Below are 26,844 nucleotides of genomic sequence, written 5' to 3'. Positions count from 1 at the left end.
TTGTTACAAGAAAATACCTCATAAGCAATGAGTTGATCAACAGGGACATGGAATATATTGAGATAGGGAGCACATCTTATTAGAAATGTTGAGGCTAAGCCAGTGGACCCCTTGACACTTGGGTTTCAAATGGAATTTAAGCTTTAGAAAATAGTTTGGATTTGATGTGTCTTAAGGCCCACTCTAACCCTGTGATTCTCTGGTTCTCTCATTTCTGGATGCTTGCTTCCTTTTAGCACATGTCTGGTTCAAATTTTCTGTTGCACATACTCAAAGTGCCTCTATAGCATAAATGCACCAGAGAAAGGAATGTCTTAAATTAGAAACCATGCACTTATAAGTTAGTACTCTGCTGTCATTATTCCCTTCTCTTTGTCCCTCCACTCACCTCTAGGGCCCTCATTGGCTGGATCTTTAATCCCTTTGGATTCCCAGCCCCTATCACAGAGGCTTAATAGCTGGCAGGAGTAGGTGTCAGTTAAATGAGTTTAAGACTGAATGAATGAATGCATACCCCTCATGATGATAAGCACCTATGCCTAAGAAACAGAGGACAGTTTATAAGAAGAATATAATTTATTTTTACGGCAACCTAAACAGGTAGATAACAAATAATGTCATTCTTTATTTTTCAGGTGAATGCTACATGATGCTGTAATGGTTCATCTGGTAGTAGGAGAAAAAAGAGAATGAAAAAGTAAGCCTACAAATTCGAGACAAGCTCTGCCAGATGGCACGCCTGATGGGAACACCTCCATTGCATGACAAGGTTGGCCACTGGACTGTAAAACAATGAGGGGTGGGTAGGGACAATGGTGAAGCCAAGCAAACTAACCTTGTAAATGGTACTTCCTCAGGTTAATAAAGAAAAGATGATTCACCATAGCTAAGATCTGGAAACAGCCTAAGTGCCCATCAGTAGATGAATGGATTAGAAAACTGTGGTACATCTACACGATGGAATACTATGCTGCAGTAAAAAAGAAGGAACTCTTACCATTTGCAGCAGCATGGATGGAACTGGAGAGCATTATGCTAAGTGAAATAAGCCAGTCAATGAAGGAAAAACACCACATGATGTCACTCATTTCTGGATAATAAAGACCATTATCAACTTATGAACAAAAATAGATACAGAGGCAGAGCTGCCTCGAACAGACTGTCACACTACAGCGGGAAAGCCGGGGAGGGTTGAGTTGTGGGGGTGGGAGTGAGTAAGAGTTCAACCGAAGGACTTGTATGCATCCATATAAGCATAACCAATGGACATAAGACACTCGGGGGTAGGGGAGGCCGGGGGATTATTAAGGGTGGGAAAAAGGAGACATATGTAATACTCTTTGTAATACTTTAAGCAATAAAACAATTAAAAAAACATTTTTAAAAAAACAACAAAAAAATCAAAAAAAAAGGAAAAGAAAAGATGATATGTGTTTATCAGTAGACCTTGGAAAGTTCCCTGATAATAATGTTGCAATAACTCACTTGTCTGTGGGGGAAAAAAAAAAAAAAGACTTGCAAATTCTGATCGACCATCCCAGCAGCCCCTTTGGCAGAAAGTCAAAATAACTCACCTAAGGTAACAGGGTCAGAATAAGATCTCTTGATTGCTGTCACATTGCTTACTTCCCCACCCAGGCTCCCTCACATCATGAACCAATAGGAAAATTAATTAATTACAGAAAAACATTTTAGGGAAACTGAATAAAAGAAGACCTAGCCCAGTTTATAAAGAGTTATATAATATGTTTTGCTTAGCTAAGACTATGGTGCTAAGATTCATGCAGCTTAACCCCTTACATTCAAGTATTCAAAAAAGACATAGGCAATTGGCAATACTCAAGATACATATTTTGCAAAATGGTTTAAACAACAGCTTTTGTTCCATTGGTCTTATCAAGATTTGTAGTAGCTCTTTTATTATTTATATATACTTATTTCTATGCAAGTTGAAGGTTTAACCATGAGTGTATGAGTGTATAGTAACTATTACATAGCTATATAATATACAAAATAGTTTATACCTGTGACTATGCATCTATTTTAGCACTATCCTTTCTGCAAAAATCTTCACTGACCTGTGTAACTCTTATTGAACTCATTCAATTTATGCTGAAAAGCATAGAGTGGTAAATATGATACAGTCCTTGTCTGCAAGGAGCTTATTGTCTAGTTCAGTGATGGTGAACCTTTTGAGCTCGGCATGTCAGCATTTTGAAAAACCCTAACTTAACTCTGGTGCCGTGTCACATATAGAAATTTTTTGATATTTGAAATCATAGTAAAACAAAGATTTATATTTTTTATATTTATTATATATATTTAAATGCCATTTAACAAAGAAAAATCAACCAAAAAAATGAGTTCGCATTTCACCTCTGACATGCGTGTCATAGGTTCTCCATCACTGGTCTAGTTGTGGGGGAGGCCAACACTTTTAAAATATGGTTATATTACGCTCTGGATTAATTCTCTATGGACTAAGCACACGGTACTGTGTGAGAAATTCAGAAGGTCATCTGGTCTAATCTGAGAGGGGTCAGGAAGGGCTTTCTAGAGAAATGATCATGTGGATTGACACCTGACCATATGCAATGGGAGTTACCTGGGTAGGAGGGTGGTGGGGAAGGGAGAGTATTCTAAGCAGAGGTAACAGCAGGTATAATAGCCTGAAGGCAGATCATAGTGACCTGAGGTTAGTTTATTAATGTTGAGATGGAGAGTGCAAGGTGAGAAGTGGTAAGAGGTGAGGTTGAAGAAGGAAAGGAAATGGGTGACCTACTTAATCCTAAGTGGCCTTTGTGACATGCAAAGACAATGGGAACATTTGAAGGACTCTGGGCTTCGAGGTGAAATTATCTGGGTCACCTAATGCGAAGGTGGTTCCAGTTGCATTGTAGAGTGCAGATTGAAGGGCCTTTGTTAGAGGCAAGGAGAAGAGTCCAGAGGCCTTCTCAATAAGAGAGAGCAGTCACCTGGATGAAAGTAATGTTATAATGATGAGGAGCAAAGGATGAAAAAATTCAAGAGAAAACCAAAAGAGAACCATGAAAGGACTGGACAACTGGTTGGATGTGAAGGTGGAGAAAGACAGTCAAGGACATCACTGATTTGAGTGAGTCAAATCCACCTCTTTGCCAACTCATTCTGCATAATCCACACACATTGGTTCACCTGGACTGAAACTTGTCTCTAAGTGTGCCCTTGTGTGCCCCATTTGTAACACTGTTCATGCTTTAATTTCTGCCTCACCATATGCAAGGGCCATCTCAAAAGACACCCTGTTTACTCATACTGATTATATCTTTTCCACACTATTTTATGAAAGTTATTGTATGAAAGTTATTGATATGTTTTGTGTATGTGATGAGAACTTGAGAGATTTATTATGCTGGCAACTTTCAAATATGCAAATACAGTCTTAACTATAGTCCTCACACTGTACATTACATCCCTATGACTTACTTATTTTATAAGGTTGTACTTTTGGATTCCCTTCACCCCTTTTGCCCATATATACTTGTTTAATGCCTTTGCTATGCCACCCTTAACCCCCATATTATCAGGGCTATGGCAGGATATATGCTTTACCATGCATTTCTTTTTGTAAAAAAATATATTTTATTGATTTTTTTACAGAGAGGAAGGGAGAGGGATAGAGAGTTAGAAACATCGATGAGAGAGAAACATCAATCAGCTGCCTCCTGCATGCCCCCTACTGGGGATATGCCCACAACCAAGGTACATGCCCTTGACCAGAATCGAACCTGGGACCTTTTAGTCCACAGGCCGACGCTCTATCCACTGAGCCAAACTGGTTAGGGCACCATGTATTTCTTTTACCACCTTCTACACAAACACTTGGTTCTTTAATAGAACATATTTATTTAAAGATGTAAGAGCTTGCATTTTATTTTTTATTTTACTCAAATACACATGCACACTATTTGAATAATGTCTTGGAGGTACAATACCCATTTTTCTATTAGCAAAAAATCTATTACTACGAAATGGCCATTACTTTCCTATGAGTCCTTCTGGTACTGTTCATAATCCCACGTAGGATGAATAAAAAGATGCATGTGCTATATCCAGTGGCACACAGTGGATTGGATAAATTGCAGTCAGAAGTTCCCCAGAGTGAATTATCATCAATAATACATGCATATCTGTATTCTATTCTCAGTCAAGCTCATTGCTGCTGCTGCAAATCCATTGTGCAGATATTTGTGCTCAGGTTGTGCCTCTCCGCATTCAATACTCTCTTTTTGGCTCATGTTGCATTACCCTCTAGATTAGAGCAAATGACAGGGGGTGTGGAGTGTCTTCTAGAAAACATGTCTTTAAAGGGTCTCTCAATTTTCTTTTCTGAATTAAGCATGACCAATACGTAAGGAGTGCTTTAGATGTCATATAATTTTAAAATAAAATGGACTTCCAATGAAAATTTTATAGTCCCTTTTTATAAAATACCCCATATAAATGAAGTTTCCTAATTCCATTCCCCACCACATACCCAATTAAAATTCAGCAAATGGTGACTAAGCATCATATTATGTATCAGTGATACATCCTATAATTGATCATCTTTTTTCACAGACTCTTTATTTGTGAATTTACCTACTTCCTAAAATTTATTTGTAAGCCCCAAATCAACAACACTTGCAATGGTGGTTTCGTGGCCATTTGTGGACATGTGCAATGAGGTGAAACACTGAGTTGTCTGATGTGAATGCTCCAGCTGAGGTTGAACAAGGCCGCACTCTGCCTTGTACTATAAACAAGTGTCCTCTTGGCGCTCTATTTAGTGCCACATTTTTCACATTTCTGTGCCTTTTCTTTCTGTTTAAAAGAGGCCCTCAATCTAATGCTGAAGGGCTCTCTAGTGTTCCGAAGTGTGAGAAGGCTACACTGTGCTATTAAAATAAAAATAAAATATAGAGCAGGCTTGAAAAATCCCCCAAACATGCAAAACCTTGTAAGCCACGTAAGCAAAACTAAATCTAGCTTATTTCATGAACATGAGTAAAACTTGGGTCATTTCTTGTAAATGCCTCTGATAATCAAGATAAACTTGTCACCTTTCCAAAATGATAAGTGAAAGATAATCACTTCCAACCAATCCTCTGCTGTGCAAACTCCCATGGTAATAACCAATCACTGCACATGTTGAAACACTTCCTCATTTTCACTTTAGAGGCCATCCTGTAACATGCCTCTGAGCTTCATATCAGCTTTGAATTTGAAAGCTCCCAGTTTTGCCAGCTGTTCTTATGTGCAGAATATATTCTTACCAAATACTTTCTTTTACTGTTCTGGTGGTTTTAGTTTTGCTATTTCTGGATTTTTGGCAGCACCTTAGTGAGAAAATATATGTTAGATAACCTTTGTTCAGGCTGAGTTATAGTACTGTTGGCCAAGAGTTCCATGTTAATGAATTAACAATTTATATTAAATAGGTATCTTTAAACAGAAACACGCATAAAACAAGGTTGTGTATTGATCGATTGATGAAAATGTTGTGATCAGTTTCGCAGAAACCTAACTGCATTAGGAGCAATGATTCAGTTTTGCTAACGAGTCAGTGTTTGCAGTGACTTTAGAGAAACAACTTCTGCAAATAACATTAATAGACTGTACCTGTATACTTGAAACTGAAAACAGTTCTTGCTGTAAATAGGAACATTTTAACTTCATTATACAATTCAATGTCACTGAAATTAAAATGTATGCAAATATGGATAGGAAACAGCTCCTAGTCTAGTAGGAGAGATGAATAGGTCAAAATGAACTAGAACACAGAGTGGTAATAATATATAAATTGTTAAATATATGTATATAATATATTTAATATATAAATAATATATAAAATGATAATCAATATATAAATAAGATGGAATGGGACCACAGATGCATGTTGTGGCAAATACTTTTGTGAAAATTAGAGAAAAAATAAGAAATGCTCGATGCAATATATGTGAGTTGGTTTCTTAGGTATGAGTGGGAGTTCAGCAGATAAAGAGGGAAATGAGAGGGATAAAGGCTCAAACACAAATTACCTAACTTTGAATTCACGAACAAAAAATGCCACATGCCAATGCATTCGTTTGACAATGGAAATGGATTGCTAAATAAGAAAAACACTCATGTCCAATATTGTGAAATTTATTTTTGAGTGAAGTATTTATTAATTAAACAAATATCAGATTTCACCCTTACACTATGCATGTGAGCTTGCTTTGTCTGAACCTGCACAGTCCTAAGGATAGTTGTACATGGTGAGTGACCACAATAATGTTCCTTGGCCAAATGACCAAATTAAAAAAAAAAAGTTAGCAGACCTGATTTCAAAAAAAGAGAGAACAATTTTTACAGTTAGCATACAACATTGGAGCTATATTCCCATTCTAGTTCCTTCATCTACATTAAGTGGTAGACATGCTAGTCATATACTTCATTCCAGAAAGTGATCAGATATTCAGAGTAAAAGGCAAGTTTCATAGAAAGTATCCTGCTGGTACTTGTCCTGTGTGGTGAGGCGGGAATCCCAGCAATTAAACACAATAGAGCCCTTGTTCCTCTGTGCCAATATTTTTAATAGATCCACCATTGTAGTAGACTTCAACTTTCCCCGGGAGAAATTACAGGCATCCTTTGAACGATGCTGAGAATTACCCCATGGCTATGTTCAAATTGTCAGACTTCACACTGAACCATTCTGAATAGCTCTCTGCGTTCCAGGGAATCGGCATGGAGAGCTCAGTGCTGAAAACGGTATTATGGTGTCTGCTAGAGAACAGCGGGAAAATAATCCTGCCAGAGTTGCTGCTCCCCACTCCCACCCCAACAAAATAAGAGGGATGATTGCTTTCCAAATATGCTGTGCCCAACTCCTGCTAACTCCACTTAAATCCATCAGCAGCTGCAGCAACATGCAGATGGTGCCAGACCCCAGGAGGGGAACACCTACGGGGGAAAGGGCCTCCCCTCAAAAAAGCTGGCCCTCTCTCTCCCAAAGGCCAACATCAAACCATCCTCAGGGTCCAGAAGTCCTGGCAGAAAAGGGAGCCTAAAAAGCTAAAAGCCTAAAAAGAAAGGCGCGTTTTCCACTTTGCAGGCACAGAGAATGTTCAGTAGGACCCTGCTCACCCATTGCTAAGGGCATCATCCTTGGTTAGAGCTGTAATTCCTGAGCCAGTTTCTCTTCCCTCATCTCCTCCTGCCCATTTCTTCTAGACAAGTTCGCTCCCCAGGCCCTTCAGCCTCAGCACTTCTCACAAAGCACAGCGCAAAATAGATGCCAACAGGGCCCAGGGCAGATGCCAGCGGGCTGTCACTGCTTCGCCCCGGCTGGCGTGGAATGCCAGCAGCTCGGGCCTAGTCTGCCCTCTTGCAGCCGGCCTCCAGTGAAAGCATGCTCTGGCCAGGGCCCCCACAGAGTCGGGCACAGCTGCCAAGTGGTCCCTTAGCTTCAGGTGGTCTATTAGCATCCTCCTCCAGGCAGACGCCATCGCTCAAGACCCAGGCAGGACAACGTGCTGGAGACCACGCTTTCCTGGGTAAAGCCCACCACGAGGCGAGATGGGAGCAGAGCCAGGGGAAGCCTCCCGGGTTCAGTTGCTAACTGGGTCGAAGGATCTGGCACCAGAGTCAGAGCCCCACGCTCACTGCAATAACCAGCTGCTTGTCTGGCTGCTCCTTGCCAAATAGCAAACTTGGCCTCAAGCCATCGGGCGGGCACCATGACTGAAGTGCGGCAGCTCAACAATTTCACCAGGCTGTGCCAACCCAGAGAAAGAGAGAGAGAGAGAGAGAGAGAGAGAGAGAGAGAGAGAGAGAGAGAGAGAACTGCCCCATCTAAAACCCCGGCCAGGGGTACCTACATCCTGCGGAAGCCTTACCTCTCCGTTTTTCTGGCCAAAGCAGAGCCAAAAGCATTCCAGAGAAAATGGCTTCAAAGCAAAGGCTACACACCACAGCTTTCTGGACGAATGGGTTAAACATCAGACATTGGAGGTGAGCTAAATGTGGTGTCCCTAAAACAAGCGGCTGCTGTCCCTGAGGCTTCGGTCTCAGCAAGCAAGAGAAGCAGGGGTTCAAGGAGTTTTCAGTGTAAATGTAGATTTTTTTCCTCCCATTTATAACCACATTAATAGCAAGATTGTATGTATTGGGTTGCTGTAGATCCAAGAATCCAAGAAAATGTATAGCAATTCTAAAGTCACTTTCAGACTACGTGAAGGTCACCCAGAACAATGTACATTCAGGCATACTTTCAAAAGTTAATTTATTTTAGTGGTTCCTTAGCACCCTGATGTATAGACTATATCTACATTTCTTCCATTTAATATAGAATACTTGGTGTGAGCTGCTAGAGAAGGAGAGCACCAAGGTGTATTTCTTTCCATTTTCACTGCATGTTTACTACATGATTTGTAAACCATGACCTAGATCCCTTACAGAAAATCAAAGCAAACAACGGTGGAGTTTGCACATTCTCCCCATGTCTGTGTGGGTTTTCTCCGGAGACTCTGATTTCCTCCCACATCCCAAAGATGTGCATGTGAGGGGAAGTCAGGTGTCTAAATTGTCCCAGCCTCTGTGAGCGTCCCAGCCTCTGTGATGCACCTGTCAATGGACAGCCATCCTGTCTAGCGCTGGTTCTCATCTTGTGCCCCGAGCTGCTGGGAAAGGCTCCAGCCACCCACAACCCTGAACTATCCTCCTATGTAATAAAAGGCTAACATGCAAATCGACCAAACAGCGGAACAACTGGTCGCTATGACACACACTGACCACCAGTGGGCAGACACTCAATGCGGGAGCTGCCCCCTTGTGGTCAGTGCGCTCCCACAGGGGGAGTGCTGCTCAGCCAAAATCTGGGCTCATGACTGGCAAGTGCAATGGTGGTGGTGGGAACCTCTCCCACCTCCGCAGCAACGCTAAGGATGTCCAACTGCATGCTTAGGCACAAGTGGGCCTAAGCCATCAGTCAGACATCCCCCAAGGGCTCCCGAACTGCTTGAGTGCGCTGAACAGGCTGAGGGACCTCCCTGAGTGCACAAATTTCATGCACCAGGCCTCTAGTATGTAATAAGTGGGTTGGAAAATCATGATCTTTCTTGTTTTTATAAATGTGTCTTAAATGTACATAGAGCTCATATTTATTTTAATGTTTAATATTAGAAGACAGCTATTGTTATGTTGGAGGTTGTTATTTTTAGAGTTGACAATCTAAGAGAAAAGAGGTCAGTGCCCCTGACTAAATAGTCAGGTATTGCATGTTTTCAAAATTCTTGCGCACACCAGTGTTCCATGGCACACGGGTTGAAAATGACTGGCTTATGACAACATTGGTTTCATTTTACATGTCCTTTCACTTAAAGTAGAAGTTTCCAAAAAACAATCAACAGATGTTGAGTACAGTTCTTCTAAGCCGACTCCTAGTTTGCCCAGAATAGAGGCGTCGCCAGGATGTGGGACTTTCATGCTGAAAGTGGGAAAGTCCGGGACAAGCCAGGAAGAGTGGATCACTCTACCTATGAGGCGCTTGAAACAGTATCCGGCACAGAGCACCTGTAAAATGTCAGCTCTCACTGCATTGTCCTTTTCACTGGAATTCAAACATACAATGAACATGGATGCATTCATCTTCCACACAACAGTGTGAAGCCATAACCTAATACATTCTGCCCTTTCGCTTTATAGCTAGAGTAAAACAGAGTTCACACACAGTGATACAGAAACAAGGACTCAGTGTTTCAAGGCCCTCAGCAGATCACTTTCTGCCCCAACAAAGTGAGCCTAGCATGAAGTATTGCCTGGAAATATGTTTCCTTTCCCTTCCTCAGAGGTGTCATCGATTACTAGAGCAAGATGACTCCTCTTTTTCATTTTCAAACTGGGGGATCCTTTAACAGTTCTCTGATAACCTCATTTCTAGTTTTTACTTGCACTGCTTACAATTGTTTTCTGGTTTGTGGTCACGAATGCATCCCAAGGACACTTTATCCAGTAAGCACACAGGTAATTGTAGCGATCACCCTGTTCACCCGGTGAGTGTGCCATGGTCCTCTGTGGAGACATGTAGATTTTCTACCGATTGTGTCTCTGGCTTGCCCTGTGCTGTTGAAGCAGGAATCGTGAAGCAGGTTGGCTCGCTATCTTAAACTTGGTTGCTTTACTAAGATTCCTGTGCAAGAACCAGCAAGGTTCCATTTTTTTTAAGGTAACAAATCAGTGTCGGGCTCAGTTGTTTTTGAAAACTCTTGTGCAGGGCAGCAGTTACCAATAACCAAGGTCTATGTCTTGAATAATGGAAGGCAATTGTGCTTATGAAGATAGAGTCTAGAAGTACAGAATCATAGAACTCCAGAGCTGGAAAGGACTTGGGGCAATAATGTTGTGATATACCCTTTCAGTACAGAGCGGGAAATCATCGGATCACATGACCACTAGCTTCATGCAGGATGTTCATACTGAGAGCAAATTAATTTCAGTTTATAATGGGAAAATGCTTATAAGCATTATAAGCTGACAATACCCAATGCTTATAATACCCAAATGTATTTTGGGTATTAACTCATTTAATGCTCTGAACAACCCAAAATGCGAGGTGCTATTACTACATTTATTTTATAGAAAGTGAAACTGATGCCCAGCAAAGCAGTGTAGCTTGTCCAAGGGCCCATAGCTAACAAAATGATAGATTTGACAGTGGAGCCTAGAGGGGTCTTCATCAAGATGTAAAAAGAACAAGACTCTCTGTACTGAGACCTGGAATAACAGGATCTCTGTATTTCCCAAGAAAGAAGTCAACCGAAACCAAGTTTGACATGCCCTGAATTTATATATTGATGACAGAATATTTCAGTAATTGATATTATTTGAGCATCTGTGCCCCTGATTCTAACTTTAGTGCAATTATTTAAATAATTGTCTCTCATTAGCGAAAATATTTTTAAAACATTATTAAATACACTGAGGAAACACATTTTAAGCATAGACTTTGTATAAAAATGTAGTTAATAAAAACGGATTCAAAAACCAAACTCAACTGGTTCTGTTCATTCGACAATCAAATCTAAGTGATATTAGCATAGCATTAATTTATGCATGGTGAATAAGATTACCAAAAATGTTTTAAAGAGCTGTACTATATTCAAGAGTCAAAATGTTTGGCATCAATTTGATTCTAAAACTTCCACTTTATTAGTAAAATGCATATCATTATTCCATATTTATACACTACAACTAAAATTGCTTTTAAATTGTTTGCATATCTTTTATTTTCCATCTTGTAGACAGAACCCAAATTGTATGTATTTATCTTGATACTTTGAATGTTTATAGTAAAAATATATCAGTACACAAAAGATAGCAGCAAGATTGAAAATAGCACAAGATAATATGTGTTCATGGTTCTTTAGAGCTAAAAAAGACAGAAGTAATATCAAAACCAAAATATTGTACATGCTTTGTTTGAATGCTGAACCCTTACAATTACAGGTGAACTCTACTTAATTTAGTTATATAAATGTGAATGGCAATAATGATTTTTGACATTGTAGAAGTGAGCAACAATAACTAGCATTTATTAAGGGTTTAATATGTACCAGTCCCTAATAGGTTCAAGTGGTCTAAATGACTCAACCAAGCCTCCACATCTAGCAAGTGGTTAATTAGAACCCACAACTGACTCAAAATTCTCTGCCATGCTCATGGTATGATGCTAGCAAGCTCCTTGTTTTCTTAAGTAGGGTGACTTTAAATTGTGAACTTCCTAGCCTATGATTGTATTTTTAAACAGCTTTCAGGATGACAGAAATGCTTTATATTTTGATTGTTGTGTTGGCTAGGTAGGTGCATATATTTGTCAAAACTCATGAAGTCCTACACTTAAAATGAGTGCATTTAATATTGATTTAAACACTAAATAGCAAATCTACTTACAAAAATTGCAGGGGCATATTTATGGCACAAAATAAAGTTCTCATTTATCAAGAGACACCACAGTGTTTGAGATAGCATAAATACAGTAACAGATAAGAAAGCAAAGCAGATGGTTTTTAAACTTTGTTTTAAGAATAAATTGCAACTATAACTTATCCTGGATCCTGTGATTAAGTAACATATGCAGATCATCATACTACTGCCAATTTTCTGATGACAGATACACAGAGGCATATTTCCAGGGAACACTTTTATGTGTGTTTTTCAATAGTCTCTTATATTGTGGTCCCACAAGTCATTTGGTAGCAGAGAGAAATCTGTAGGAAAATTCCAGAGCCAAAATAACTTTCAGCAAACACCATCCAATGAGCACAGATTACTTTGTGTTACGTGCAGAATTAGCAGTCAGTGGCATATGTGATCTGTTTGACAGCCGGAACTTTATAGCTCAGGCAAGAATAAATGGCTATGTCCTGTCTCAGGAGCAACACTGAGTGAGTAAGCAAAGTACTGATCTTATTTATGTCTTCGAATACATGTGACTCATGTTATCCTGAGACTTCCCTCCAAGACTCTCCTTGGGTTCTACACAGTAAGAGATCTTCATAGTCCCCGCATTCCTTCTTTCACGGCATGCTTTGTGTCACAACAACTTTGAGTGCAGTGTCTGAGATAAGATCCTGCTTCCTATATCTCCCAGTATGAACTCCAAGTCTACCTTGGAACAAGCTTTAGAAGTCCAATAAAATCATTTTGATATTAGTAATGAATGCAGATTTGACTCAGTCATTAAATATTTATCAGTTACCCCTTAAATACCTGGAATTGTGCTAAGCACTGGTGTTTAAAAGTGAATGAGAGAAGTCTACTGTCCTCAAAAGTTTATAGTTAAGAAAGGTGTGAGGGAGATGAGAGAGATAATTGAAGAGACAGAGATGTAGATATAGAAATGGAGACAGAGATATATAAAGAGAGATAGATAGGTGATAGAGAGATAGAGATAGTGGTAGAAAAAGAGACAGAGATAGATAGATAGATAGATAGATAGATAGATAGATAGATAGACAGATAGATGATAAAGAGAGGAATTGAGGGAGAGAGGGAAAGAGAGAGGGAGGAAGGGAGGGAAGGAGGGAGGGAGGATGAACCAAAAAACCAGTGGGAAAATTTTTAGAAAAGTTAACTATTTAGATATAGTTTGGGCACAAAGAAGAGACAGGCATTTCCATTTGGAAGGCTGGTCAGGTAATGAGCCTGAAGAAGGCCCACCAAGTGGTTTAGCTTTTACTCATCTACAAAGACTGTCCTGGTCAAGCTTGCCCATGACTTTAATGTTGCCAAATCCAAATGTAACTTTTCTGTTGGTACATTTCTTAACTTCTCACTAGTATTCAACATGCTTGATTATTCTGCCTTCTTGAGATACTTTCTTCTCCCAGCTTCTATAATATCACACTTTTCTGCTCTTCTGTATTTCCTCTGTCTTGCTGGTTGCTCCTTTATAAACCCTTTTCTTGGCTTCTCCCCATCTCAGAATCTCAGAATGTTGAGTTGTGTGACCACTTTTCTTTTCTTACTATATACGTACCCTATGTATGAATCATAACTAAAAGCGGACGCTATTAAACCAAATTCCTTAAACACTGGACTAGACAAGTAACTGGTTGTGTAACCTTGGGAAAGTACTTAACTTCTTTGTGTCACTGATTTTTTTTCAGCTATTAAATGGGGGCTGTCATGAGCTATAAATTAGTTAATACATGTTCTATGAAGTACTTACATGTAAAATATTTAGGATAATGTTTAGCACATATTAGGTACTATATTACTATATCAATACAATGTATTTAAATGCCATTCATAATTTTCAATGTTGCCCTTTTTATGTATTTTAATCTAAACCCTGCTTTGAAATTCAGTCATATATCTAACCGCCAACTTGAATCTCATTTTAGATGTCAAAGAGGATCTAAAACATAACAAGACTGAGGAGAACTCTTGATTTATCTCCATCCAAAGTTACTCCTTCTGCAATCCTCCTTATTTTATTAAGTGACTCTATACTCTCTCTAAAGTATAAAGCCAAAATCTGAGAATTATCCCTAATTTTTATTTAGCTTAATCTCACTGCCATGTTCAAATTCCCCAGTAATTTCTTTCAGAATTATCTCTAAAACATATACTGTATCCATCACAACTAACTTCCTCTACCACACGATCCTACTCCAAGCCATTTCCATCTCCTCCTTGGACTTTCACAATGGTCTCTTTGTTCATCTGCTTGACTTTCTCATACTCCCCCCAAATCCACTCTCTATATAATAGCAAAAAATATCCTTTCTTTAAAAAAAGAAATAAATTAGGAAAAAAATCCAAAATCTGGGAAACAAAACTTTGCTGATTTAGCCCTGGTATAGCTCTTTTTTTCTTTTAACTTCATTTTCTTACTATCTCCATCTCTCTTTAGTTACTATTCTGTCTGACCTTTGTGTCCCTCAAATACATTAAGTTTATTCCCACCTTTGGGCTTTGGTATAAGCTCTCTGACATCTGTCTGAAGTGCTCTTCTTCCTGAATAATATATCCCTGACTCTCTCGACATTGATATTCCATCTCAAGGTCACCCAGGCAATAGTAACCTCCTAATCTTTATATACAACCTCTTTTTCAAGGCATTTAAACCTTTTTATGGCATATTTTTATGTTATTTTCTTTAATTATTCATTCGTTCAAGTATTGTCTCTCCCCATTAGAATGCAAATTCTATGCAGAGACTTACCAGTCCTAAACCTCTCCGCAGTGCTTAGCAAATGGATGATATCCAATAAATACTTTTGATTAAATAAGCAAATAAACGATGGCAGTTGTGAAACAGAAGAGATGTTGGATATCAATAATATTTGTTGGATATCAATAATACAAATATTATTAACAAGTGAAATGTTGAAGAGAAGATACTTGGCTTATGAAAATTAGACACCAAGCAACTGGAATCTATGCACCTTGGGAACTGTTTCTAGGTTGGGGAGAAGAATGACTACAAATTTTGTTTTTTGTTTTTATTTTATTTTATTTTTTTTTAAATATATTTTATTGATTTTTTACAGAGAGGAAGGGAGAGAGATAGAGAGCTAGAAACATCGATGAGAGAGAAACATCGATCAGCTGCCTCCTGCACATCCCCTACTGGGGATGTGCCCACAACCCAGGTACATGCCCTTGACCGGAATCGAACCTGGGACCTCTCAGTCCGCAGGCCGACGCTCTATCCACTGAGCCAAACCGGTCTCGGCTGTTTTTTGTTTTTAATCTCAGTGACTGGATGGATAATGGTGCCATTCATAGAGAAAGAAACATTGAAAAGGAAACAAGTCTAGAAATAGTCTTTATAGGACATTGAGTTTCATAGCTCTTAAGATTCAAATTTGGAATTGTCCAGGAAATAATGAGATATGGATCTAGGACTAGAAGAAACATGTCTACCCGAGCTAGAGATATAGCTTTAATAGTCATCAGAAAAGCTGAAATTAAGTAGAGAAGAATAGATAGTTTTTGAAGTGAAAAGACAGGAAAACACCAAAATATTCAATAAGAGGCCAGCAGAGGAAAAGAAGCTGGGAAGAAGAATCTCCCTAAAACTAGGCAGTGACCCAGGAAAGAAGGACAGGATAACCAAGAAGAATGTCTTGAGAGTAAAGAAGAGGCCAACAGGGTCAAGTAACAGAGAGATCAAATAAAATAAGGACTACAAAAAGTCAGCTGTATTGACAATTAGAAGATCACTGGGCACCCTGAAATCCAAGATGCCATCTGAACTTGCCAGAGACCTGCCTCTGAACACTAGGTTCCTCAAAATTTCATGCACAGAGACAATCTTCTTGGAACTCAACTTCTCCCAGGCCCCAGGACTTTAATGGGCACATCCAGAGAGAGCTGATCATTCTCTTTCCCATCCCCCCTTTTTCTGTGTGTACTACCACCAACATAGTAACCACAGTTAACTGGTGTGCTCAGTGATTTCATTTTTATTTTTCTCAGTTTCTAGGATAAATATGAAAAAATTTTATCAGCTATCAGCTATCAGCAATGCAAATACATCGCTTTTCAAATATCATGGACATTCAGCAGAATCTTCATCCAAAGTAGTGAAAACAATAAGAATGAATGGATGATGAATCAGTGGGACAATAATTTGGTGGATGTCCTCCAAATGCTGATTATTTTTTTAAGATTCACTAGATTTATATTCCCTAGACTATAGTTAGTATGAAAAATATGAATATATATATATATGTTTAATAATGTGTCAAAATAGGAATGGCGTCCTGCTTCATCATCAATTAAATACAAATATTATTAACAAGTGAAATGTTGAAGAGAAGATACTTGGCTTATGAAAATTATGTGAGGAAGGAAAGTGAGATCCTACCAGGTGCATTCTTAAAGCACTCTTGGAGACCAGGGCTTTATTTTTCACATCTAAATCTAAATATTCCATTTGGTAATCAGAAAGCCCGATTCATTCTAAAATTGTCTTAATAAAATTTACTATTAAATCTTATGATTAATTAAAATCAAATTGGCACTCCTATGAAATTTCCGGATTCTACGAAAGTCAGAGCAAGGAAGTTTCAATGAAGGCTAAAATTATGTTTGCTGATTAGTGTGGGCAGCATTGACTCAAGTGGTTCTCAAACCTTGTTCATATTAGAATAAGCTGAGCAAGCTTTTAAAAACTTCAGTGTCTAAGCCAGGGGTGGGCAAACTTTTTGACTCGAGGGCCACAATGGGTTCTTAAACTGGACCGGAGGGCCGGAACAAAAGCATGGATGGAGTGTTTGTGTGAACTAATCTAAATTCAACGTAAACATCATTACATAAAAGGGTACAGTCTTTTTTGTTTGTTTGTTTTATTCATTTCAAACGGGCCGGATCCGGCCCGTGGGCCGTAGTTTGCCCACGGCTGGTCTAAGCTGACCACATACTAGTTAAATCAGACTCCCAGGGAGTGAAATACAGGCATCAGTACTTTTAAAGCTTTTCAAGGGATTCTCATGAGCAGCCATGGATTTGAGAACCCGTGACTTCAGCTACCCTTGTTCTCATTAAATTAATGCTGTAATGGTGAGGAATAAGGGCTTTGAAGTCAGAGCCGGGTTGTGAATCCTGGTGACTGTGTACACTTGGACTGGACCCTTAACCCTTAGAGTAGCGGTTCTCAACCTGTGGGCCGCGACCCATTGGGGGTCAAATGACCCTTTCATAGGGGTCACCTAAGACCATCAGAAAACACATATGTAATTACATATTGTTTTTGTGATTAATCACTACGTTTTAATTATGTTCAATGTGTAACAATGAAAATACATCCTGCATATCAGATATTTACATGACAATTCATAACAGTAGCAAAATTACAGTTATGAAGTAGAAATGAAAATAATTTTATGGTTGGGGGTCACCACAACATGGGGAACTGTATTAAAGGGTCGCAGCATTAGGAAGGTTGCGAACCACTGCCTTAGAGCCTCAGTTTACTCAATTATCACTCGGTAATTATTGTTCCCACTTCATAGGGTTGTTCTGAGCGTTAAATAAGATAACATAAAAACTTAGCCGAGTACACGGTATGTAATACTAACACAATAAATGTTGTTAATAATACAGATAGAGACAAAATTTATTAACAATAAGCATTTATTAATTACAAACTAGGTCTGGCTTACAATATATAGTTAGCAAATATAACTGTACCTGAATCTGAATTAATATACGTAGCCAAGTGCCTGCTCCATGCTGACTCAATGAATTCAAACATCTAGCTTGGGCCTTTAAGACACTCTCTCATTTAAATTGCACAAAGGCAGGGGTCAAAGATCCGCACATTCACTTCCTACTCACACCTGCCACCACCCGGATTTATGACACCTCCAGAGCAGCTGCGTAATTTGAGTCCGACTTGCAGAAGAAAGCTCCTAATAAATTTCCTCGGGTCTTATTAGAGGGAACTTTTAAATCTCCTATGACACAGTAAGAAAGAACTAAAAAAATAAAAAAAATAAAAAAAAATTCCAGTCATATTTTTCTTATTGACTCGGTTACCCCAGAGTGCATGACGACTTATTTTCCTTTGTTGTATCTGAGCATTCTGACAGATTACTGTGACAAGGTTCCTTTTAAATTGATAAAAGGTTTGATTGTGTTGGTGCATTTGTCAAAATTGTCTGACACCACGTATAATGGACTGGGCACTTGGAGCCCGGATGTCACTTGAGTCAGCTCTTCCTACTCAGCGCTCAATGCTCACCTAACCCACGGGGCGGGGTGAAATTCCAGGAGGTGAGCCTGGCTAGACCCTCAGCTGTTGAGCACAAAACACTCCTACTCTGTTCCCTTTTCATTGTGGGTGTTTCTTGTCTGTTGTTAAATGTTCAAGTGACATTTACAGCCTCAATTTCAAGGGAGCCATGCTAGGGCATCAGAGCTTGAGCAAGAGAACATTTACAGAGAAAAATGAAGGGCCGGGAGCTGCCTTCCTGCTCTTCTGGTGATGACTGGAAATATGTCTGCACCTACCCGAGTGTTTCCCTCCTTTGCCTTCATTCTGCTTCAGGTGGCCTTAGCAGCATCGTTGCACATTGAACAGGACAATGTACTCTGCAGCTGCACAATGTAGCTACTAGCACTACATTACTTAACTATGTGCACGTGGGGGCAATGTCCAGCTAGGGTTTTGTTTTTTTGATGTATTTTTTTGATTTCAGAGAGGAAGTGAGAGGGAGGGAGGGAGGGAGGGAGGGGGAAGGAGAGAGAGAGAGAGAGAGAGAGAGAGAGAGAGAGAGAGAGAGAGAAGAGGGGAGAGGGGAGAGAGGAGAGAGGAGAGAGGGGAGAGGGGAGAGGGGAGAGGGGAGAGGGGAGAGGGGAGAGAGGAGAGAGGAGAGAGAAGAGAGAAGAGAGAAGAGGGGGAGAGAGAGAGAGAGAGAGAGAGAGAGAGAGAGAGAGAGAGAGAGAGAGAGATATCAATGATGAGAGAGAATCACTGACTGGCTGCCTCCTGTACATCTCACACTGGGGATCAAGCCTGCAATCTGGGCATGTGCCCTGACCTGGGATTGAACTGTGACCTTCTGGTTCATAGGTCGATGGTCAACCACTGAGCCATGCGGGCCAGGCTAGCTAGGGCTTTCTAAGAGCATTATACTTGTTAAAATTGATAAGTCATGAAAATGATTAGATAAAAGGTATTGTTCACATGGAAAATATAAACACATTAATGAATTTTCTTTACATTTATAATTCTGTCCATTATGTTAAATGTGTGGTTTTATTTTTTAGAGTAATTTCAATGTGTTTCAAGGGAATGTTTACAAGTTTCCAATTTCTTTGAAGGAGGAAATATAGCTTAATATGTGAAAAGTAATTATACTACAAAAATTTTATTTCATCCAAAAATGTTGCGATATCCTCAGCTGATTAAGGCAAATCTATCTTCCTCCACTTCAATCTCCTCTTCTTGAAATAAGCATAAAAGGCATATAAGTATTGCACCCATAGCCTCCAACTGATAACAATTCCCTGAACATAATTGTATAATCAACTGAAGTGTTAGTTTTCATTATACAGCTGACCCTGGAACAACATGGGTTTGAACTGCACAGGTCCACTTATACATGGAAGTTTTTCAATAAACATACTGGAAAAATGTTTGGAGATTTTCTTACTACTACTGAAGCAATCATATCAATTACTCTAGACTACCAAAGAGCAATCATATTGCTGCTTCTTGGTTATCAATGCAAGGATCATTAAACCTGTAAATAAACACGAATTTCTTTCTCACAATACCTTTTCATTTTTGATGTCTCTTGTTAGTTATACATATAACATTTACAGTGTTTTGCACTATAATGACAATATTGATACAGATACTGACAGATACTTTATCTTGTGAACAGATGTTATAAATTTATGGTATCGATAAATACAGTAAAGTATTATAAATGTATTTGCTCTTCCTTATGATTTTCTTAATATATTAATAACATTTCTCCTAGCTTACTTTATGGTAAGAATAAAGTATATAATACATATAACAAACAAAATATGTGTCAATTGACTATGTTATGGTAAGGCTTCTGGTCAACAGTAGGCTATTAGCAGGTAAGTTTTGGGGAAGTCTAAAGTTGTATGTGATATTCGACTTCATGGTGGGAGTCAGTGTCCCTAACTCGATGTTGTTCAAGGTCCACTGTGTTTGCCTTTATTGCTTTTAATATTGTAGCCACTCAATATTTACTATTATATTGATGATCCACTCATGACTAGGTAAGAAAAAGAGACTAAAAATCAATGATTTGGGTCCTATTTGGTGCTACTTCATTGTTTCTTTTTGGAGTTCATTTGGTTGTCTTTTAAGTCCTTGCTTTTTAATAGGAAAATAAATGCGTATGAAAAAAGACATCTTTCACCACACATAATTGTTCCAATGCCACAATTATTAAGTCTCATGCCTGCTTCTCTAATCATAACTTATTCTTCTACCAGATCACTTTTCACCTATTCTTACTCTGATTGTTCCCTGATCACATGGGATCCTTTCTTTCCACTATGCAGTTGGTGTTACCTTTTTGAAACAAATTCTGTTACCTTCCTGTTTGTGATAATTTAGCGATCTTCTCCATTGCTCTTAGGGTAAAACAAAGCTCCTAACCTGATGTACAAAGGGATCATCACCTTATTCCTCTCCATGTTTCTAGTTCATACTGCTCCTTACTACAACTCCTTTTCTCTGCTATAACCACATTGGCCTTGTTTCCAACCCTTTATGTTTGCCATGCTGCCTCCAGCCAATAGCCCTACACACATCAAGTTCCTTCCACCAGGAATGTCCTTCCTGTCCTTCCTCACTTAGTGAAACCTCTTCCTCCTTCTGATCTTAGCTCAACTGCCACTTCCTCAGAGATGCCTTTGCTCATTGTCCTAACTAGGTACCCTCCCATGTTGCAAAGACTCTTAGTTCCATGCTCCTTTGTTGCATGTATAGTTGCAATTTCATATAAAATCATATAACTATTTAACTGACATCCTATTTTGTCGAGGAAAACATATGCTCTGCTATAGCAAGGCCCTTCTCTCCATGTACTCACCACTGAATCTTCAGCCCACTGTTTGGCATGCAACAGAGGTACTCTATAAATACTGCTTGATTGAGAACACAATAAAGTTCCTTGAGAATTTTCAAGGTGAAGACATTATAAGGCATTTCCTACAAGACACACAATGCAATGTATTCATCCAAAACATAGTTGTAACTAGAGATTTTCCATGGAGTGAAGTCATTCTTCATGTCTATTAGTTTTCAGTCTTGCAATATAAACATAGGAGATTTGATGATGAATGTGAATGGGATACTTTAACAGAATTTGCTCTCAGAATATTCATGGTGAAATAATGCAACTGCTTTTCTTTAATATAATTTCCTTGCTGTCCATTAGTATTAACATGAATATTGCATTCAAATATAGATAATTCGATATATCTATGCCATTTTTGTATATCTCTATTTTCCATCATTTCATTACTATGGATACTAGCAAATATTGCATTTTCTATATTATAAGATATCATTAACTCTAAAATACGTACAATTTCATAGGAATAAATATGGAAAGTTGATCCTGATATCAAGTTCATTTAAACCAATAAATATTCTATTTTTTATAGATGAAATTATTTTAAAATTCTGGATGAGTAATCCCAATGCAAAATGACTTGCATCTTTAGAAGACTGCTCATGTAAAACAGTAATGAGCAATGGAAGAAACCAACACTACAAGCGAGGACACAGGACTTGACACATGACCTGCATTCGTCTTGTAGCAAAGGCGTCTCCAGCCATCAGGTCAGATTCATGCAGCTATGTCAATTTAGTCTGTGGTCCAACCATTCTGCAAAGGGGGACTGGTTGAAAGATACAAAAGGTGGCCCAGAGCAGGTTTTATTGCTAATTAATGAAGGGCTCAATAAAATAAGAGGATTTTAGAACGAAAAAATAAAGTTTAAAAGATTATCGAGTTCAAAAGCATTGTTTTCTCCATAGGGGAGACTAAAGTGAAGAGGGGAGAAATCCTTTGTCTAAGGCCACTACTCAGTTGATGGCACAGCCAGGACTGAAACCCAGACCTCTTAGTGCACAGCTATTTCTATTACATTCCACTGCCCGATCACATTCGTTCTGTAAGATTCTCGAGGAAAATGAATCTAAGCAATAAACCCCAGGTCTAGACCACTTCAGTAGCTGGAAAACCCATAAACATTTTTTACAGTAACATTAGAATGAGCCACATCTTATTAGCTAGCAAAAATTAATATGAACATGTAACCATTACCCTCTGTGCACTTAGCATTCTTTACATTTCTCAAATGCACACAAGAAATATAAACAAAACTTCTTTTCTCAAAAATAATGTTTCTGTGTCACTAAATCTCTTTGCTAAATTAAAAATGCCAATACAGGCATTTAGGGAACACTTTCCATGTATTCATTTCTGGCAACCTTTTTTTTTTTTTTCAGAAATGGATACTGACACAAAATTTCATAGTATAATGCTCTATCAGTGGTATATGCATAAACCAGCTTTCCAAAAAATAAAAAGAGATAAAAAAAATATTAAATGCCTGATTTGTAAGGCTCCCTTATTCCTGTGATACAAATACTCCCACCATGGCCAACTTCAAGATACTGAGTCTGAAACAAATCACTCACAGATTTCCAGAACATTTAACAAGTGGCTCTAGTGCAGTAATCATGGGCAGCCCTCGCACACCACTGATACTACAGGGTAACCTACTCTTCTAAGAGGAAATTGAGGCTCAAAGAGGATCCATGATCTGCCTCAAGATCATAGAGAGGCTGTGTAGGTTGTAATGCACAGAAGTCCAACTCGATGACCGGCATATATTAAGTGAAACTTGATACATTAGAAATAGTCAGTGGTCTTCATATTATTACAGAAAGAAGTATATCCCCCCCGCAAAAAAAACAAAAAAACAAAAAAAAAACAAAAAAAAAACAGCAGTATCAACAACTGCAGGGAACCCGTGAGAAATGCATATGCTTGGGCCCCAAACCTAGTGAATCATAATTTCTTGGGCTCCAGAAATCTGTGGTTCAACGAGTGCTCTGACTTGTATGGGAAACAATCCTTCTGTATTATCCAATAATTCTTCTTTTTATGAATGAGACTCATATACAAAACAGTTAATAGCTACCCTTCTTTTTCACATCAGATTCCATTGAGGAGATACTTCATCTGAAGCTGCAATCTTTCACATTTTCAAAGCTCTTACTTTTCAAAATGGCTTACATCTTTCTAACAGCAAGAACAAAAGAAAAGTGAGTGATTTACCCTCCAATTCTCAACCTCAACATTTTGTAGACCAAAACCTAACATATTCATATGTCTTAGCCCTGGCACATTTCATTTCCTTTTTAAAACTGCTTCTAAGTAAATTTTTTTCCAAAGTGCCCCCTCCCTCATCCACATACTGCCTAGTCAATTGGTTATATAGTAACATCATTTGTGTTTGGGTTTATCTGCCACTTCCTGTTGTTTTGCTATGTGTTCTCAATCTCAAAAAAACAAAAACAACAACCAAAAAACAAAAAAAAAAAAAACAGAACAAAGGCAAATACACACTGCCTGCTTTGTTTTCCTCTTCCAATATTTTAGAGGTTGGAAAATTTACAAAATAAATATCCTCTCAGCCTTCTTGTAAAAGGGTTGCAAAAGAGAAAAAGGACAATTGAGTTAATAGTTTCCCCTAATCTAAAAATGCCCAGCTCAGGCCCAACCAAGTCACAAGACAGGGGGCTGGCAGGACTTTGAAAATCACCAGACAATAATCTACAAATACTGATCTATGATTCTTAATTCATGACCCATCATTAATGTGATTTGGAAGGTAAATTTAAATAGTTTGACTTATTGTCAGAGAAATAAGAGAGTTGATCATATGTGTTGGTAGATACTGGAGTAACAACAATATTTTGGAAGGGCGTTTAATCATGACCACATTTCCTAGAAAATACGAAGCTACTTGGCAAGTGTAGTTCTTGGCCTTGGTGGAAAGTAGATTCACTGGACTTGGAAATAGATGTCTTTAATGAAACTAGAGCCATTTGCCTTACAATTCTCCAATTACCTGATTCCCATTGAATTGAGATGTACAAGCACTGGCCAGGAAGTTTGCAACACAGGAGATAACCATGCTGAAATCTATCACTTCTTCTGAGTTTTTGAGATTTCCCCACTAATACTTCTGGGCGTGGGAGGCGGGGGGGGATTAAGCTTTTTTTTTTTTTTTTTTTTTTTTCCATGAGATTCATCATGGACTCCACCAACCACAAGGTTTCAGGGCCCAACTCAATGCTTGCCCATTATCTTCCTAGTCAATACATGCACACCCGGCCAGCACTCCCATGTATATCTGCTCAAGAATCCCCACTTCATACCATAAACAAATTCATTCCCTAAAGTAAGCTGGACTTAGATCTCAAATTTAAATCCCTTCAGACAACAGCATCTTCCTCACTGAGACACCAATGAATGGGAGGATGGGGTACAAGAGCCAAAGCCGGCGTGGTCGGAGCCCACGTGGGCGAGCACGTGGGTTAGAAAGGCGCAGAGCAGAAGGGCACTTACGGTTGGCACAGCTTGATTAGGTCCTGGTCAGTGGTGCCTGGTGGGAGGCCTCGAATGTACAGGTTGGTTTTACTCAACTGTTCCCCGCTGCTGTTGCTGCTGCTGTTGTTGCTGCTGCTGTTTGTGCTGGGGCTGGGAGGAGCCATGGGGTGGGGAGCTGGTGCATAGGACTGCTGGAAACAGAAAAGGCTGTTACTGGAAAAACAAAGCCAGCACCTATTCCCAGGCCAGCAGAGCACCTCCAGAGCAATGCAAGCGTCTCGGCCTCTCGGATCCACACATGCACACACATACTTATATACATCACGACTCTGTGGACTTCTGAGAACCAAAGATGCCCTCTCCCCTCTCTGGCCCTGCATTTGGATCAGCGTGAGCTTGCTATCAACGGGACATAACGAAGTTCCCAGGGGCTTCTGACAGCAGCCTATGGCTTCGGAGTCTGTCCACTGTGACTTTCCTTAGAGACCTCTAAGGTAGCATGTTATCTCCTTCTCTGACAAAAGAACACAACTCACTCTTGACACCAAAGCTCTGCCCAGCGCATGTTCAATAGCCAAGCATCTTTGGTTTGCCTCTAACTCTCTGTTCCTTCCTTTTCTCCAAAACAACTCCCGAAGATTGTTTCCTCCGCATTACTCTCCAGCACAATCCCTGATACAAAGAAATTACTCTGTGGATGGTGATTCTATGAGTAAACAAGCAAATGAATGAATCTATCTGATCTCTTCTCCCCTCCCAAACCTGCTTCTTCATGGGGAAAAAGACTTTGTTAGCAAGACTCAGCCACCATTCTCTCCCTTCAGTCAAGGTCCCCTTTATTTCACTCTAACCCAGGGTCTCAACCTAAGCACTATTGATAACGTGGACAGGACACTTCTTTTTTTGGAGGGCTGTCCTGTTCATTAGAGGGTGGTAGCAGCATCCTTGGCCTCTACCCACCAGATTTTAGCAGCACCCATCCCCCAGGTATGGCGACCAAAAATGTCTTCACACACTCATGAATGTCCCCTGGGAGTAAAATCTCCCCCAGTAGATGACTCCTTTAAACTGTCAGACTCTTTCTGAGAAAATGGAAATGATAAAATGACCTCCAGCAACTTAGGATATACAATGTGAGGGTCTTTTTAATTATACATGCCAAAATAAGTAGATATATTACTCATTATACTTTATTGCTTTTTCACACAGGCATATCATCAGAAATTCTAAAGTTGCACTGACTGCCTGGGTTGAAGTCCCTGCTGCATCTCTTATGGACTCTGTGACCTTTGCATCGTGCCTTAGCCTCCCTGAGACTCAACGTTCTCATTCATGTGAGGAGGATAGAAATAGTACGCCCCGTGCCATAGGGTTCTTACCAAAACTCAGTGAGCTAATGCAACCAAAATGGCTCCTGGAAATTAGTAAGTATACAATAAATGTTAACGATAAAAAAAATGTATACTGGTAATATTTGTCATTCATCTCTGCATTGCCAGTGACCTTAGTCTATATAACTATCCCAGATATCCTCAACCACAACTCAGAATGCCACCTGCAGGCACAATAACCACATTCATCAGATTCCAGTGGGGACATTTCTGGCTGAGTTTTAACCTGAAGACACATTAGCTATTTTATCAGGGGTGGGAGGTATGTACTTATCAAATAGCAAGTAGGTGTTTAATAAATACTTAGGCTACATGGTGTACAATAAAAATGGAATAAACACAGCCTTTAATCCCTACAAGAGGGCACATTTTAGCAGTATCCAGCCTTGTTTCCTGCTGTTACAATCTGTTTAACACACATTTCCAGGATTTCCTATTTGCCCCAGTGCATATTTCCAATGACTATAAGACATGCCTCTTAGAGGCAGTTTGTCAAAATGCAACTCCTAACATCTACTCTCATCTCCCATCTTTCCACACCAGCCACCCATCACAATTACCCCATTTTTTCCATGTCGCCGTCATTCTGCCAGCCTCCATGCTAGAACTTTGATTTAAACTTCATCCATTCCCTAATCCTAAATCTCAAAATACCGTCAGCAACCAAAGTCTCTGTGAGGTTTCTAGAATCATCCTTTCCTCTGAATTCCTACTTTTTCCCTAGGCCAGCCAGGGTCTGAACCATCTCCAATGTAAAGGACTTCAAGCTCCCTCACCTCAGGCTTTCCTGTTTTTAACTGGGGGTTTGGGTCTGA

General features: G+C 39.3%; 1 protein-coding gene across 19 annotated transcripts in view; it reads right to left on the bottom strand.

Annotated features, from left to right (window-relative positions):
* The window catches only part of RBMS3 (RNA binding motif single stranded interacting protein 3), a gene marked incomplete at both ends in the record, with an annotated part of 935,783 nt that overhangs the window by 442,522 nt on the left and 466,417 nt on the right, over positions 1–26,844 (bottom strand). For 11 of the 19 annotated variants that reach the window (XM_081105840.1, XM_081105837.1, XM_081105841.1 and 8 more), the window contains one exon: positions 24,657–24,829. In XM_081105840.1, the coding sequence (XP_080961966.1) occupies positions 24,657–24,829 (173 nt within the window). The remainder of the gene's footprint in view (positions 1–24,656; positions 24,830–26,844) is intronic. The other 8 variants (XM_081105826.1, XM_081105842.1, XM_081105827.1 and 5 more) reach the window with 1 other exon arrangement.

The sequence above is a fragment of the Myotis nattereri genome, assembly GCF_964212035.1.
Source record: "Myotis nattereri genome assembly, chromosome: 14".
In the NCBI taxonomy this organism is placed as follows: Eukaryota; Metazoa; Chordata; class Mammalia; order Chiroptera; family Vespertilionidae; genus Myotis; species Myotis nattereri.
This window is presented reverse-complemented; position numbering and strand designations above follow the sequence as displayed.